Genomic DNA, 17,009 nt, shown 5'->3' with positions numbered 1-17,009 from the left:
GTCCCTGAATTGCATTTTAACAGAGAGATAACTTGGTGCAGGATTTAATACTGAATTATCTTGTATTATATAAAAAAACTCTTTGCAAAGAAGAAAGCCAGTAGCAAGAAATTTGAATAGAGGCTTTTGAACACTGTTTTCTCAGCTGAAAAATTCGTTCACTAAAACTTTGTTTGCAGATGTTACAGTTACGACTCATCCCCATTCATGAAGAAAAGGGGGCAGGTAGAAGAAAAAAGAATAAGAGGTGTCTCCTTGCTACATTTTTAAATAACAACATTCTCACTGGTTCATTGCACCAAATTTTACATCTCTAATGTCAGTGACAATGCAGAAACATTAATCCAATAACTTTGTGTAACTCAAGTAACAAGCTTTGTATCACAGTCCAGATGCAGCAAAAAATAGCTGCAGTGAGCTGTAGCCAAAAGATATTTTGCCAGTCATATTCCAGTACATAAACATTTATATTCTTTGGATCCACATGAAAGCTCTATGGCAGAAAAAAGCTTTGCTGGTAGCTGGTTTTTGTTAAGCAGCTGGCTAGCAGAGCAGAAGGTATATACTGCACATAAAGTGTCAGCCTGGCATGACCGATGTTATGCCTTATGGTGAGCTCCATTGAGATCACACCAGAGCACTCAGCCACAGGAAAGGGTATTGCCAGTTTCAAATAAGAGGTGTGTGTGTGTGTGTGTGTGTGTGAAGCACAAAGAACAATGCGATCCCACAAAAATATATTAAAAAAGACTCTTGTTTGGAATAAAGAACTTTAGGGGTATTCCACACATTCTGCACTTTCCACACATTCCACATATTCTGCACTGCTATTGATACAGGGTGTTTAAAATCATGCTCTTTTTATATGGTTTATTACCGACTTAGGACCTACATTTTTCAGAGATAACTCAGAAGTAAGCAATCACGATTATGAAGACAGTCTTTGGTGTGCTAGATGACAGTTTTTCCCTAGTGAACACAACATGAAGTATCTCCATGAACAGCAGTAAGTCATGAAATGAATAGAAGTGTAGGGACTGAGTTCATTATTAACTTTCAAAAAGAAGATTTCACTCTCTGCCAGCAACTGTGAGACTAATTGAAATGAGTATATCCACTGAACGCATTAAGGTCTGTAAATCTGTGATGACTGACATCTATACACTTGGTCTGTCAAACTCTCTACCTCCAAATTATTTTTACTCATATTTGAAGAGTTTCAAGTTTCTCCTAACTCTTGAAGGAAATATAAAATGAATGTAGGCATTACTTATTGCTGAGTTTGTTAAAAGATTTTCACAGAACCTTGTTTGAAATATAGAAAAGTTCCCTCTAAAGCACTAGTATGAATACGAGTGCTTTCAAAACATAGTTGCAAACTTCTACCCTGGCAAGTTATTATTTATTTATTTTTTTAAGTCTTTCTTCAGTCATCTAAAACTGAGAAAACAAATGATCTGAAGCCACAACTGGTAAATAAAAATGTTAGTAAAGATAAATAAATAAATAAATAAATAAAAAGGGCTATGAGCATTATACACATCTTCAGTAACTATCCCTGGATAGCAAAAGGTAATTTACAGAACTGTTTCGTGACAGCAGATATGCTATCCAGCTTGTAGGTTTATTTCCTTGGAGTTTCGTAATGCTCTTTTCTACTATTTAGATTCTTCCAGCTGAGCAAGACAAGGTAGTTTTCTAGCAGGGGTAGATATTAATTTTCAGTTTGAATTATTACTATCTGATTTTATAGTAAGATTCAGAACTTCCTTTATTTTATTATGTTTTATTGGTGTTCCTATATAACAAATTTAACAATGCTATTAAATTTGTTAAAAGCATGAGACACAAACCTACCTTCCAGATGTCATCACTGAGTCACTTGAAAAGAGGAGTTGTTGGTGTTCCTTTGTATATACACCCTCTTCATGTCCATAGTGCTGTTGTTTGTGAAGGCATCAGCACCTCTACAAAAAGTTTCGGCACAATGCACAAGTTTGCAGCAGTTACCTTCTACTGTACAAGACGCCTGCGTCTGAAAGTACACTGGCTGCTGGTGGTCAGATGAAATCATTCCTTTCCTAGGAGTCAGTGAGGGGAGGCTGAAAAGTTTGTTTAAGCTCTAAGCCACCTCATCTTCAAGGGCAACAACCTCTGGAGAACCAATGTGAGGGACAATATTCTTTTATACTAGTGTCCTCATCCCTCATGCTCATTTTTTTTTTTTCCACACTCTCTCTCTTTGGCTGCTTTGGTCTTGAATACACATTAATTCATTACAGTACAAGCACATGAATTCAGCGTACAACGGAAAGGGATCAAAATGAAATGAAGACATCCTATTGCCTCTGTGAGATGGGAAATTCATGACTCAGAGACAACTGATCCAAGCTAAACTGTTACACCTTGTGTGAAACCTTCTTGTCAGTGTTCAAGGCCAGGTTGAATGGGGCTTTAGGCAGCTTGATCTTGTGGAAGGTATGCCTGCCTGTGGAAGCAGGGTTGGAATTAGATGACCTTTAAGGTCCCTTTGAACCCAAAATATTTTGTGATTCTATGATAAGAAGATTATGTTGCCTTTTCCCCTTCTTATGCCTTTGAACAGGTGCTAATTAATTTAATGCTAATTAAAGAAGCAAGGAAAATAGAATAGACATCCCAAATCTGTTTGATTCTTCATCCAGGTATTCAAACTTTATACAACTCTTCCCTTCCCGCCCCCACCTCCCCCCTTTTCTCTTACAGTAGAACACCTATCAGCTTTTAGTGCCTGGCAAATACAGGACACTTTTTTCATTTGCACAAAATAAATTCTAATCAAGACATTGATTATCTTGGAATCTGCAAGACAAAAGTAGAAGACAGAAGTGTACTTCTCCATTAGTCATAGAGCAGCGCTCTATGTGCAAACAGAATAGCTATAAAGATAAAAGTCATCTCTGCATTGGACACTTTTGTCATACTTCTTTTCTTACCAAGTGAGTTCCAGTTATGACAAGCAAAACAAATACATTTAGTGTTCTCAGAACGTCAAGTGTATATGAAAGATTAAGCCAGTCTGAAAATCTTAACTTCAGTACCCTCAAAACTACATTGAGGTATTTCAGTTTTTGCACAAGATAACACTTATACTGCAAAATACACAACATATATCTATATAACCTTCATCCTCAAATATTAAAAAAAAAAAAAAAAAAAAAAAAAAAAGTAGAGGAATAATTTTTCGATTAAAATTATTTTTATTCAGTGTTATAACTAATTTTTCTCTCCTAAATCTCAGTTACTTTTAACAAAATTATAATTTTTCATTCACTTTTTAACTCTTCCTACATGGAAAGATGCTCTAATTGTCAGGTTGTTATATGAAATGCAGATGAAACTACGTTGTTATTTTGGGCGCCTGGTCTCAGCAGATCACTTTAGCTCATGAAGGTGCTTAATCTGACTTACAAGCTTTGGAGAAGGATATAAATTCAGATAAATGTTTGTATCTGACATCTTTTAGCAGCCAACCTAAATGACTTCCTTGGCAGCCTACAGGCTTTCTTAAATACAGTTCATGGGCTCTACCTTTGAGAAAACTGACTGTAGTGGGAGCTGATGCTAAACTTAACCTTTCTAGACCATACCACTGGGCCCTGTGCCTTTTAGAGGGCTTTAAATACATAATATGAACACTAATCATATGAGGTCTAGAGCTTGGGATTTAAGATCAGCACCAAAACTTTGAATTTTACGTTTTACTAATATGATGATAAAAGATGCTATCTCAACAATGTTAAAATTGATTTTTAATGTCAGAATAAGAACACTACATAGATACCAAAAGTAATATCAAACATGAGCACCACAGTAAGTATTTATTCAGATTTTATTTACTGGGGAGACTTTTTCCTGCTAAGAATGCGAAAATTCACACTGTACGTGCTTTGAGGTTTTGAGGGAATTAGGTTGACATATAGAATGCAGAAATGGAAATTAGTTTCAAATTATTAGCTAATCTTATATATTAAATTACTCATCCAACATGAATGTGGGCAGTTCAGATCAAAAACTGATAGAATTGTTCACTTGAAGAGGCCTCTAAAGGTCACCTAGTCAAACTTATAAAAAATATCCTATAAATATTTTTACAGTTGGGTATTTACATATACATTAGATGGTTAACCTTAGATGGTTAACCTCAGCGGACATGAACCTTATGCTTTTATTTCCTCCTCAATAGATTGGAAATATACTCTCTTACATTAAAACAAAACAAAAAAAAAAAAAGTGCTTTTTCTCACTTATTTCTTCTAAGATGCTAGCTGATGAACAAAAAAAAGAGAAGGAATTTTTCAGAAAAGGTCAATGAGAATAGTTGTACCTTATCACACAAACTCTTGAATGCTCTACACAATCAATAAATGAGTGTTACAACCTAAAAAATGAGCTGTCATTAAGCTGCCTGGGAGTCACAAATGCAATACACAGTATTACAATGTTAATTGAAACTGAAAATCTTTGAATAAATTAGCATATTTTGAGTTATGCATTTAAGTGTCTACATGGATGCATAGCATGATGGGAAGAACCCATCTTTGAGTGTAATATTATCAGAGCTATTTTCTTATTCTTGTTTGCCTCATTTACTAACAGTAATAAGAAAGAAGAGTATCTTAGAAATCTTGTTTTCCCAATGAATGCCAAAAATATAAAGCTGCCTGTTTAAAGCTACAGTATGTATTCAGGGACATTTTTATACATTCAAAATTACGATTTATACTTTCTCTAATATACAGATGGGTAAGATAAATGTTCATTGAAATATCTTTTCACATCCAGAAAAGCCTGATAGTTTCCCAACGCAATGTTTTATAGACCTTTTGATGAGAATAATCAACTAAAATTAAAAGATCATTAACATTTAGGTTTAGAACAGGAGCATCTTTTGTGCAACAAAAGCATTTCCTAAGTATTTTTAAAATGGAAATGTGCCATAGCTCAGGGACATTTTTAAAACTGTGAGAGACCTATCAATGGACAAAAGAGAAAGAAGGACCACATGTTGAGTGCATTCTTGATAGTCTGTGCAATTTGTTGTGAAGTACCACTTGTACTAGGTCTGCCACAGAGACACTGGTTTGAAAGGTTAATGACTGCAGCAATCACAATTTCAATTTACATGAAATGGGATGACAGGAAGCCAAATACAAAATGGAGAGGTCCCACTGTGATGGCAGCTGAGAAACAATTCATCAACAAAAGTGCAAGAACATTGTAAAACCAGAGTGTGAGGGACAACCTTTTGAGCTTGGGGAGGGCTTAGGACTTCCGTTAAGATCATTTTGGAGGATAGTATAGAATCCTTAAAATGGCTAAATTTCTGAATACAGGCATAAGTTCTCCTTTCATACTTTTCCTTATAGTAGATTCTATGTCACCTAAAAGTGCTTATCCCACCTCCATACATTTTTTTTTTTTTAGTGTATCCCCTCTTGTATTTTAAATTTTGTCCTTGATTACTACCAAAACATCCACTGTCAAGATAAGCATTTCAATGTTTTTTGGTCCTTTTCTGCAGTTCTCCACTTGCTTTCTGAAACATCAGCTGTTCTACAGTACAATTTGAGACTCTCTAAAGCTTTCATGTACGTACATATGCAAAGAAATGCAATCTGAGACCTTGCGCTCCTGCTGTATGAACTATTATTTTTCTGGGTTTGGAGCGCAATTTGCCTTTTAATTGATGATTTAAAGATTTTGGTTTTATTTTTGATAAAATAAAAATACATATATATATAATAAATCAAACTTTGGAAATATCACTGACACTACAGAAATACAATAATACTTGCTGCTTTCTCAGCTGAAGTTCAAGTAACTTGAAATCATAAATAATAAGTTACTGGACATAAGTTGGGTGAAATTCTGGTCATCCCTGTTTCAGAACAGACATCCTAGAATTGGGAAGGATTTAGGGAAGTCAGCAGGTTGGAATGGGTTATGTACAATGAGAGTTTATATGGACAAAAAGTTTCAGCTAGGAAAAGAAGCAACTAAGTAATACATGTGATTGAGATGTGTGAAATAATGAATATCTAAAAGCAATGGTTTTCATAGCAGAAATACTATAGATATCTTATTAAAATAAAAGCAAAAGGCTTGAAATATGCGTGTATTATTTTTCAGAGAAGACATAATTAGGGTATAGACCTAATTTTGGTTAAAGAATGTAAAATAAAAAGATGTAGCTATAACCTTCATCACAGGAAATATTTTAGTAGCAGAATGCCAGGTGACAGAACAGTATTTTAGGGGATTTATAGCTCTAAACTTTCCTTATCCTTCCACTTTCCTTTATTTGTCACTGTTGAAAACAGTATACTGAGGCAGAGGGATGCAGAGCTGCTTTTCTTGTATTTCATCAGTTGTTTTATTTTATCATGAGTGGGACCTGTTTCCTCCTGCCATGCTTGCATAAAGACAGAGGAAAAATGTGCATACTAGAAAGGCTGTGGAAAATACACAGAAAGTGATGTAAATTTTCTTATTCTTTACTTGCTGACACATCTACAGCACTAAACATTATAATATAGAGATATTGAAGTTCTTCAGAAGGAAATATCCATTATGAAATTATATCTACTCTCACTATAGTATGTATTAGGGAGTCTCATCCTTTCTGTATCTTAATTTTTTATTTTCATTTTGATCATTAATATTTGAGATACTCTATCTCCTGGTAGTATTACAGCTTAGGTATTTAAAGTCTTGTGGTTTTTAGGCTCTCTCTAAGGAGATTGTTGCTGTCTTTTCATTCTGTAAAGAGGTAAGTAATCTGAGAATTTATAGAGAGGAAATCAGTGCCTGAAAATAGTAACGTTTACTGGTAAAATAACAAGTTGTAACTACTTTAACTGAAATAGTAGAACTATCTTTACTCTTACGCAATGATTCCACATACATGTATTAAGTGATGAAATAGCAATAATTATTTTATAATTTATTAGAGGTATACAAGTATGGACCAGAAAAAATGTGTGCATTGGATTACCCAGTGCAAAATTCTGTTGAATTAATCTAAGTACATATAATACCTATGCTAGGTGATGTTATCTATGCTGCCTTTAGGACCCCAGCTCTGCATGACAGCTCTCTTGAGCCCCTGCCCATGAAATGCTGATGCTACTGTTCTATGGGATATAAATTTAGTCTAATTTATTTAGAGCGTAATACCAGTAGAGCAACAACTATTTAAATCCATGCCTTAATTTAAACTTAAATTCATATCTTTTTTGTTTTGTTTTGTTTTGTTTTATATAGTTATATTGTTGAAGAGATGGTAAGGCAGGCAAACATCAAATGAAAAGCATAAAGTGGAGAGGTTGGATTTGCACATTTTGACAGTCTCATGTTAAATATGTATGCCTGTATGTTTCATTAAATCTTTCAATGGATTTTCTACCCTAGAAGAATGGTTAAGCAGATTATCAAAAAGCACAGAGTGACTGAGGTTGACAGGGACCCCTCTGGAGGTCGTCTGATTAAACTCCCCCCTCCCCCCGCCCTCCCCCCCTGCTCAAGAAGGGCCATCCAGAGAAGGTTGCCCTGGTCCATGTCCAAGCAGCTTTTGAAGATCTCCAGTGATGGAGACTCTTCAAACTCTGGGCAACCTGTGCCAGTGCTCAGTCACCCACACAGTAGAGAAGTGCTTCCCAATGTTCAGACACAGCCCCTTATGTTCCAGTTTCTGACCACTGCCTCTCATCCTAGCACTGGGCACCAGTGAAAAGAGCCTGTCTCCATCTTCTTTGCAACTTCCCTTCAGGTACTTATAGACACTGTTAAATCCTCTCCAAGCTTTCTCTTCTCAGAACAGTCCCAAATCTCTCAGCTTTTCCTCACATGATAGATTCTCCAGTCCTGTCATCATCTTTGTGGGCCTCCGCTGGACTTTCTCCAGTATGTTTCTGTCTCATGCTGAACTGAGAAACAGCCCTGAACTGGAAAGAGCAATCCAGGTGTGGTCTCACCAGTGCTGAATATAGGGAGAAAATCACCTTTCTCAATCACCAACATCTCCAGGCCTGCCAAGCTATTTTCCAGGTGGATGACTCTCAGCATATATCAATGCATGAAGCACAAAGATAAAGCACATGTGGTGAAAATATTGGCAGAATAGCATTCAGCTAGATATTAAAAGAAGGAGAGTGAAAAGAGAGGTAGCCTATGACAGACAGAAGGCAATGATCTTTGTGGAGGGACAGCATTTAAGCACAACCATGAGAGGCACTGTAATTCCATCCTATATCAATATCTACCAAAACTGCCCAAACTGTTTTTGGTAAAACCTAGATAGGTGACAGGAAAATGAACTTACATAGACAAGCTGCTCACAGAGCTGAGGACACCAGACCTAACCACTCTCTGAAGAGATTAGGGAACTGCAAAAATAGGAAACTGCAAATTTTGCAGTAGAAACAGACAAATATGAGAAACAAAATAAACCCCAACTCATCTGAAAGATTTGTAACCCTTCATTTCTGAAGTTTGAAGCTTGGGTTAAGTAAGACTTCTGCTTTAAACTGATTTATAACAGTCACCAACCCTGGACGTGTTTTACAACATTTTTTGAAAATAATTGATAAATTTGCAATTACATTAAAAAAAAATTCTGAATTTTGTGTTCATTAGCTCTAAATAGATGTTTATATTTGCATGTCTTGAATTACCATGTGCTGATAAAAAAAATGAAACACTTGTATAAAATATATTACTATCAAAACCTTTTTATGTAAGTAATACATCCTAGAACACAGAAGTATATGAAGAGCTGCCATTCTTCCTGGAATATATAACTGTATAACAGTAATCAATTAAAATACTTCTTTATAACATATTCTCTTTTTCCATGCCTCATTTTATGCAGAGAAACATCAAGGTCCTTTATTTCTGAGACACTCAAAAATAATGATTCCAGAGAAATAGACAGAATGTGTATTTTATCCACTATACTTTTACCTTTTTGCCTTAGATAATTAGGGACATTAACTCATGATTTGAAATACCTTGAGAATGCTGTCATTAACAGGGGAATGTTCTCTGGTACCCTGAGGAAATGAAAAGCTTTTAAGAGCAATCACTGTTAATCACTAACATGCCAACATTATATACCTTCTGGAAATGGGGATGATGTATAGCCAGGACACATTAAGTGACTATATATTTTACTTGCGTTGTGGGATTTCAATAAAAATGTTGTTTTAAAATATCCCTTTGCACAGCTTGCTTTCACTACAAAATGCATGATATTTAAGAATAGATCATCTGTAATTCTGTAAAATTTACACTTCTTCTTCTATAAGCTATTAAAAATCTTCTCTCTGATTCCATAGTTAAGCTTCACTGTGTTTTAGCTTTATAATACTTTGTTACACAAATTCAAATGCCAAGGGCAAGATGAAGGCCCTTATGCAAGGGCAAAACAAAAACTAAATCCAAAGGTGATAAAGGCAATTATCATGCAATTTACCTTCAGCTCAGCAGGAGACTTAGTAACTGCACAGTTGCAATACTCAAAACTGACTTCATAGGCTAATATTACAATCTGATGATTTGGAAATTTGTTGTTATTCAAAATTTTTAATATTAAATATTTTCTTTGTAATGTTAATTGCATGTAATATTTTATGAAAGTGTTAATCAGATGAAAAATAGAATAAAACAGAAGACTTTTTTTCTTTTTTTTTTTTTTTTGATAAAGCAGTTTTTCTTGTGTACAGTGTTCATCACTATATATATGACATCAGGGCATGTCTCACTTTTGGTAAAAAGCCATATTTAGTATAGAAATTAATAAAACTTAGTTAGTAATAAATCTTTTTATGCCATATTTCTTTGCAGTTCTAGCTATGGGAACCTCACATGCCAGCACCAAGCCCAGAGGCACAGGACAGCAAATACACATTGGCAAAGGAGGCAGATTGTATCCAGACTAGAGCCCTCAGTGGGGATCCTACACAGTTGAAAATATAGGGAATGTTGATAAGACACATATATCAGCAATAAATCACCAATAATGACTCCCAATAAAGGGATCTGACAAATTCATAGACTTGTCGAGCTAGGAAAAATACAAGTCATCCACTGCTGTCCACCTAACAAAAAATTCCTCTAGTGTAGTTTTAGCCAATTGCATCCTGTGATAACTATTCTGTACAAAAAAATCAAAATCTTTCCTCTAAGTGACCAAACTTTTCATGACTAATTTTCTCTCCCATTATTTCAGCTTTTGCCAAACAGCCCCAACACAATCCGTCCTTGTATAGTCCTACTTTACTAACTTATAATTATTATCTTCTGGATGATTTCTGTCTGTATCTTTCAGCCATTAAACAGCCCAGTTGTTTCAGATTGATTGTTTCCACACTTGATCAGGCATGAAGCGTTTAAATACTGAATCCCACAATCTCTGTTGCCAGTGGTTCTAAAACTGCTGATACTGCATTGGCCTATCATGTAAATTGAAAAATTAAGCGCTTACATTCTTGAAACCTCTATATAAGATCTGAAGTTCCTTCTTTGTGAATTTACTCTGTGCTTCCAGCAGCTCAAGGGCTTCAGGTCTATGTCGTACTGTGGCCATTTCCATTTCATCTTCTACAGTGTCTGCAGAATACAAGAGACAGAGAAGGAAGAGTCAACAAGAAATAGAGAATGTAGAAATGACTATCCATTGTAGGAAAAGAAAAATCCTTAAATGACATTAATTTAAAGAATGGCTTTTGCAGCCTTTAAGATATGAACTCATTTTGAACTCATTTTAAGATATGAACTCATGAATTTTGAACTCATGGGGAAAGGTTATCTATCTGCTTCAGTGGCTGCACAGAATATGGAACAGTGGTGATAATCCGTTGGTCTGGATATTATCACAACATATGTATAAATAATAATAAACTGGAAAGTGGACATTCTGCAAGGACATGCATGACACATTCAATATGAATTTGCTGTTTCTACAACTCTCTGAGCAAACAAAACAATCTTATAAAACAGTGTCACAGCAATACTGACAATTTTCCCTTGTTTTATTACTGGAAGTGAATTCACTGTATTAGACTGGGATTCCCAGTGCTCTCCTTTTATCATAAAGTTGTACTTTCTAAAGTGTGTGAGAAGGATATTGCACATTCAGCAGTAGACCTTGCTTTGAGTACCATATAACAAACCCTTTTGGACAAACATGATTATTCATGGGGAGCAGCCTTATCAGGGAACTTGAGGATTTTAGTGACCTCATCATCAAGCAAATATGAATGAAAATATACATCTTTAAGGCTTAAATAAATGTGGCCCTATAAGGATGAGAGAAAACAATACATTTTTTCCAAGTGGAGATCAACTGTGAAAGTTAGTCATTGGAAAGTTAAGGTCATACAGGAATTTACGGTAGATATTTTTATTTATTTTTATTTATTTGTTTATTTTAATATGGGGGTACCAGGCATACACTTGATCAAAAATTTGATCATTAAGCAGGTATTAAGCATACGTTATGCAAAACTTCAGACAAATTTAATCAAATCACTTTTGCCTTCTGTTTGAAGAGTCATACAAACTACAGAAATGTAACTTGAGCAAAACCAAGTATGTATAATTTTTCACTTCTACAACAATGAAAATATATATTTTATTTAATCAGTGTGGAACGCTGCATTCTTAATCTTTTATTGTGTTCAATTTTCATAAGATTACAAAGAAAATATACCATTAAAACAGTGTTATGATTATATCTTCACATATTTTTGTTCTGCTTCAATGCAGTAATAATAACTTTCATCTGCTTGGGAGAAATCTGGAGATATAGTTCAAACAAAACCAAAAACGGAGCAACCTTGGAATAGAATCAGAGAATCATGGAATGGTTGAGGTTTGAAGGGACCTTTAAAGATCTAGTTCCAATAACCCTGCCATGAACAGGGACACCTTCCATTAGAGTAAGTTACTTAAAACTTGTATTCATAATATATAAACTATTTGGATTATTATTATTAATAATAATTATTATATTGTAGGACCATGTCTTTTTTTCCTGTCAAAGAGACGTTGCTGTTGGCAGTCATCTCAGAAATGTAAGGATTAAAGAATTATTCCAGGTATGGTATAAGGAAGAAAACAGACATGAAAAAAAAAGCATGTCCCACTGCCTGAGAGCCTTCCAGTGATTGTCTTCCTACCCTAAATCCCGAGACTAGATGTCCACCTCAAGCTCATCAACTGTGAAATATTTCAGACAAGATGACCAACAAATGAGTGATAACTATAGCTTCTGCCTTTACCAAATTAGCAAGAATCATTTAATAGTTGCAATTACAAGTGCAAGATGAAAGGCATAGTGTAAGATAGAAAAATGAGCCTCATTAATACTTCATGGCTTCTCAAACTTGATTCTTTGAACATCATTTTCTCCTGACAGTGTGCCTTGAGTACATTTATTTTATTCATTAAAGCTGTCTCTGTTAACACTTTTCAGCTTACACTCAATGCAGAAAGATTTATTAGAATAAGAAGTACAGTGCTAATCTGTTTAAATGACATGTTTGCAAATGCCATAATATAATGTTAAATTCATTCATTCACTGAACCAGACTGCAAATTCACAGAACCCTCTGCATTTCATAACTCTTCTGAGAGACACGATAGTTTTGTCTGACTGTACTTTAGCTTTTCCCAAGTCATTAATTATCAGTGTAAGCATTAGAGAAGAATATCTGTAGGAGAAATGAAACATGGTATCTTTCATTTAATCTGACAGAAAGTATTTCCCAAATCAGTGTAACCCATAATTTTATCTGAAAATGTCCATTGTGCACTGGCCTATGAGCAAGCTATATGATAGTTCTCTTTTGTTTTTATTTGTAGGTTGTCTCAGAGGACTCAGAAACCACCACAATCTTTATGAATAATTCCACAGTAAATGCTATCAACAACAACAATAATAAAAAACAACAACAACAAACAACTCTCACAATTTTACATTGAATTTATGATGCTTGATGATGGTCTTCATCAAGATTATAAGAACATTTCAGCTCTCACCTTTAAAAAGGAAGTTTCCATCATGCTGCAGTGCAAAAGTTTTGAAAACACTACCCTTATAGATAAAATTTTAATAAAGTAGGTCCAGGGTTAACAAGCTGTCGTCCCAATATGGGGATTGTCTAGCAAAGTTCTTGAGCTACATTTTAATTCTGGCAGAGAACATCAAGGTTTATTTTGTAAGGTTATTAAAGCTTTTCCATCATGTTTTAAAGGGAACTATCTTTTATATTCACTATAAAGTCCCTATAACAATGTCATGCTTTAGATATGCAGCTGAGATTTTTTGTCAGCTATCAGTCAACACTAGGTGCTTATGCTAAACTGACAAATGAGTCAACCCAAGAATAAATATTGTTCAAATTCACTTATTTTTTATATGACAAAATATTTAAATGGGCTACTGTTTAGAAAGAAAGTGACTTAACTGGAAACAAGATGGTTCACAATTTGTGAATCATCTGACTACCTAGACAGACATCTATAAGCTCTTCATGAAGCTAGATCAGTAGATGTAATAACTAGGCTAGATACATAGGCCACAGAACCAGGCTGAGCACAGTCTGGTATATCCTTAATGATGAATGTTTATACTTTGTTTTAATGATTTGATAAAAATGTAGAAGACTGCAGTAAGGTGCTAATGTTAGTTTTCTGTTAATGAAAATATTCAACAGTCTAATCATGCCCTACTTCTGTAAACACCTTGTAGATAGAAATAATCTATACATAATATCACTGTGAATTTCCCTATAACATGCCAACTATGATGATTAAAATACTGTAGCATTCATGAGTCAATTGCACTTTATTTATTTATTTATTCATACTTTAGGCTAGTTATCCAGGCAAGAAAAAATATTTATAGTTATGTATACACACTGAAAGTGTGTGAAAATATATGCGTTTCTACATAGGACTTTCATAATTTATATGGCATTAATAATAATAATAAAATAGTTATTTCAGTTCTCTAGTTACTTCAGCCTAAGAAAGTTAAGGGCTTATTTATTTATTTATTTATCCATCCATCCATAAAAGGCATATTTATGCATATATGTCAATTGAGAAAGAGAAGCAAGTTCATATTCAATTCTTTGTATATTAAATACACATTCTTATTTATGTCATTAATGAATGTCTTTCTTCCAGTAGAGACAGTTTTTAATGTATTTGCCACAGGAACTATGCTTTGAACCTTTCATAATTCATTAAATTACAAAATGGTAAAATCAATGCAAAACCCAGACATACTCTTCAAATAATGACTGCTGGAGAAGCAAGTCCAATCTTAGGGTTCAGTTCATGTCTGTAAAATTTGTCTACATGCATTTCCCTGCACAAACCCCAAATGATATGTCCGCTACTTATATAATAATTACATGCACATGCACTTCAAAACCATTCAAAGCCATTCTTGAGAATGGTCCTTTCTCTAGCATATACATTTAAATATTTAGCTAAAGAAGTATAGATTTAATTTTAGGTTTACCAAAGTAAAACACACAAATAAGGAATAGCACTCTTTGAGATGCTTTGTTGAATGGGAATCCTGAAATAAGTTTTTCATTATTATTCAAATCATATTTTTCTGCATATATTCATAGAAAGTAAGCACAGAATTGTAAATTCAGGGTTTCCATTCTTTCAACAAAATACTTGTTTTAAAAATATTCCCTCTAAAATTTATAAAGAATTTATATTGTGAGGTTGTCATTGTAGGTAGTGCTGACTTCATTCCTAGTATATTCGAATTTTGTTTCTTCCAAATGAGCAGAAATCAAATAGCACATTATGTCAAAATGGGACAATAACAATGTTCATCTACAATTTAATATAATATTTTCATGTAATATAATAGTCTCATTTAAAACAGCATTTCATTATTTACAAGAGCACTGAGGAAAATGCTGACTGTATCTTATCTTTCTACTATATGGTTCTCAAACATGAAACATTTGATGCAAGTTTTACTTTGACTTCTTTTCTGGCTTACAAAACACTCACAGCTTGATTATGCATATTTTGCATGGTCAAGGCTATTAAGACTGATTCTAAATATTTTCATGTTACCTGTGCAGACTAAAATGTTGCATAGAGATGTGCAATGAATAAGGATGTGTTGCTCTTCGAATACCTTCAAACAAAGGGATCAAACCATCCATTACTTTTTAGTCTAGGACTATGTCATGTCATGTAGGTGAAAGCAGCTTCTACTTAATGAATTAGTATCAGCTGTCACTACAGTGACTGCCCTTTTTAAGCTACCTGAGTTCCCAGTAAAAACACATCAGCTGAAGCAACCATGAAAAAGTTACTGTGCATACAAATGTTTAGTGTTTTTCATCTTTAAGATCTCAAATAGTTAGAAAGGAAAGAAAACACCACAGTCTATGCTCTTCTATTCACTCTGCTATTCCATTTCACTGCTTTTCACGTGCTGTTCCATAGAAGAAGGAAGAGCATGTGAAAAGCAGTGAAATGGAATAGCAGAAAGAAATCCTATATCCACATCACTGAAGTCTTAGCACTTAATAAAGGGCCTATGTTTATAACTTAGTGGCCTCAGGTTGTCCCATGATCACTGGAGAGAGGGAACTGCTCTTGGAGGCTTTTCTTGCTTTAGATTGATTGATATGCTTTATCAAGAATAGGATATGGGAAGCATAGGGACCATTCAGCTTCTATTTGTAGGTGCTCAAATTAGTGCATAGAATTAAGACAAATTAATCTTTACTGAATTGGGTAAAAAGGGATATTTTAGTATCAGTTACAGAGGCCAAATGATATAGGGAGACGTTAGTATTATTGCTGTAATTTATCTCTGTCTATTGCTAATTTATCTCTGTCTATGGATGGATGGATGGACAGATGGATCTGTCCGTCTGTTTGTCTGTCTCTTCCCTTTTATCTCTCTGTTAGCCACCCAGGAAGGATCTTATTTTCTTACAGCATAGGATCAGGACAGTAAAGGAAATGTCAGTGTGCTTGTCCTTTAAGTACGTTGACATACTTTATTTTCGATCTATTTTTTTCTTTTCCCCAGACATATACTTTAGGTGTCACTCCCTCTACAGTTTGATGTTACACAGTCAACTTGCAGAACCAAGCCCTTCCTCCCAGATCAGTAATGCCGTTATTGTCCTATGTACCGGACTGTACATACATAAATATACGCACACATACACAAAAAGCTACCACTTTGTAAATGCATTGAGATCAGGCTTTTAACTTCTGTAAACCACTTTTCAGCTAGGTTGTCGAGCGTAAGTCCCAACCCAGCAGTTTGTGCACAGCAGACCCTGGCACTGGTATCTTGCCAGCATACTCCGCACAGACAAATCTATTACCAGCCCACAAATCTGTTCATCAATCCTTTTTAAACCTCAATAGAGCATACAGTTACTTCAGCAGATGACTTTCAAATGAGCAGCTAATGAAAGTATAAATTTTGATGCATGCAAACCTAAAAAAAAATAAAAAAAAAAATCAAATGAAAAATAAAACTTGCTTTGAGTAACAGGAGATGTCGTTTTGGCAGCCGAGCAGGGCAAGAGCTTCATAAGTCGCTCTTTAATGCTGCGTTTGGTACTGTTCTGAGCGTAGAGGAAACCTAAAAAATATATTATCAGGACCGTTAACATAGTCTTGAGAACAATTTCTGTACATGCTGAAGAGTTTATCATTATAGCAGTATCCTGATAGGAAAAGGCCAAACAGACAGCAGCCATCCTGAATTGCAAAAGGCAACCAAAATTTTTGAACAGGACAACAAAATCATTTTGTGCTTGCATCTTTCCAGCAAAGGGGATGTTTTGTACACGTACATCTCTGGAAAACTTCTTATAAGCCCCTTAAGTTATAAGCCACTTTAAAACATCTAACTATGGTATCAGATTATATATTTGAAACAACACAAGGAGAGT

At 34.6% G+C, this 17,009-nt stretch overlaps 1 protein-coding gene across 6 annotated transcripts in view; it reads right to left on the bottom strand.

The window, feature by feature from the left end:
- Positions 1–17,009, bottom strand: part of KCNIP4 (potassium voltage-gated channel interacting protein 4) — a gene marked incomplete at its 5' end in the record, with an annotated part of 454,322 nt that overhangs the window by 37,393 nt on the left and 399,920 nt on the right. For 3 of the 6 annotated variants that reach the window (XM_082760013.1, XM_082760012.1, XM_082760011.1), the window contains 2 exons: positions 10,526–10,650; positions 16,595–16,696. In XM_082760013.1, coding sequence (XP_082616139.1) covers positions 10,526–10,650; positions 16,595–16,696 — 227 coding nt within the window. Of the gene's footprint in view, positions 1–10,525; positions 10,651–16,590; positions 16,697–17,009 lie in introns of all 6 variants that reach the window. The other 3 variants (XM_082760016.1, XM_082760015.1, XM_082760014.1) reach the window with 2 other exon arrangements.

The sequence above is a fragment of the Aythya marila genome (assembly GCF_965140915.1).
Source record: "Aythya marila genome assembly, chromosome: 4".
Taxonomy (NCBI): domain Eukaryota; kingdom Metazoa; phylum Chordata; class Aves; order Anseriformes; family Anatidae; genus Aythya; species Aythya marila.
The sequence above is the reverse complement of the archived record's forward strand: the minus strand, read 5'-3'. Positions and strand labels throughout refer to the sequence as shown.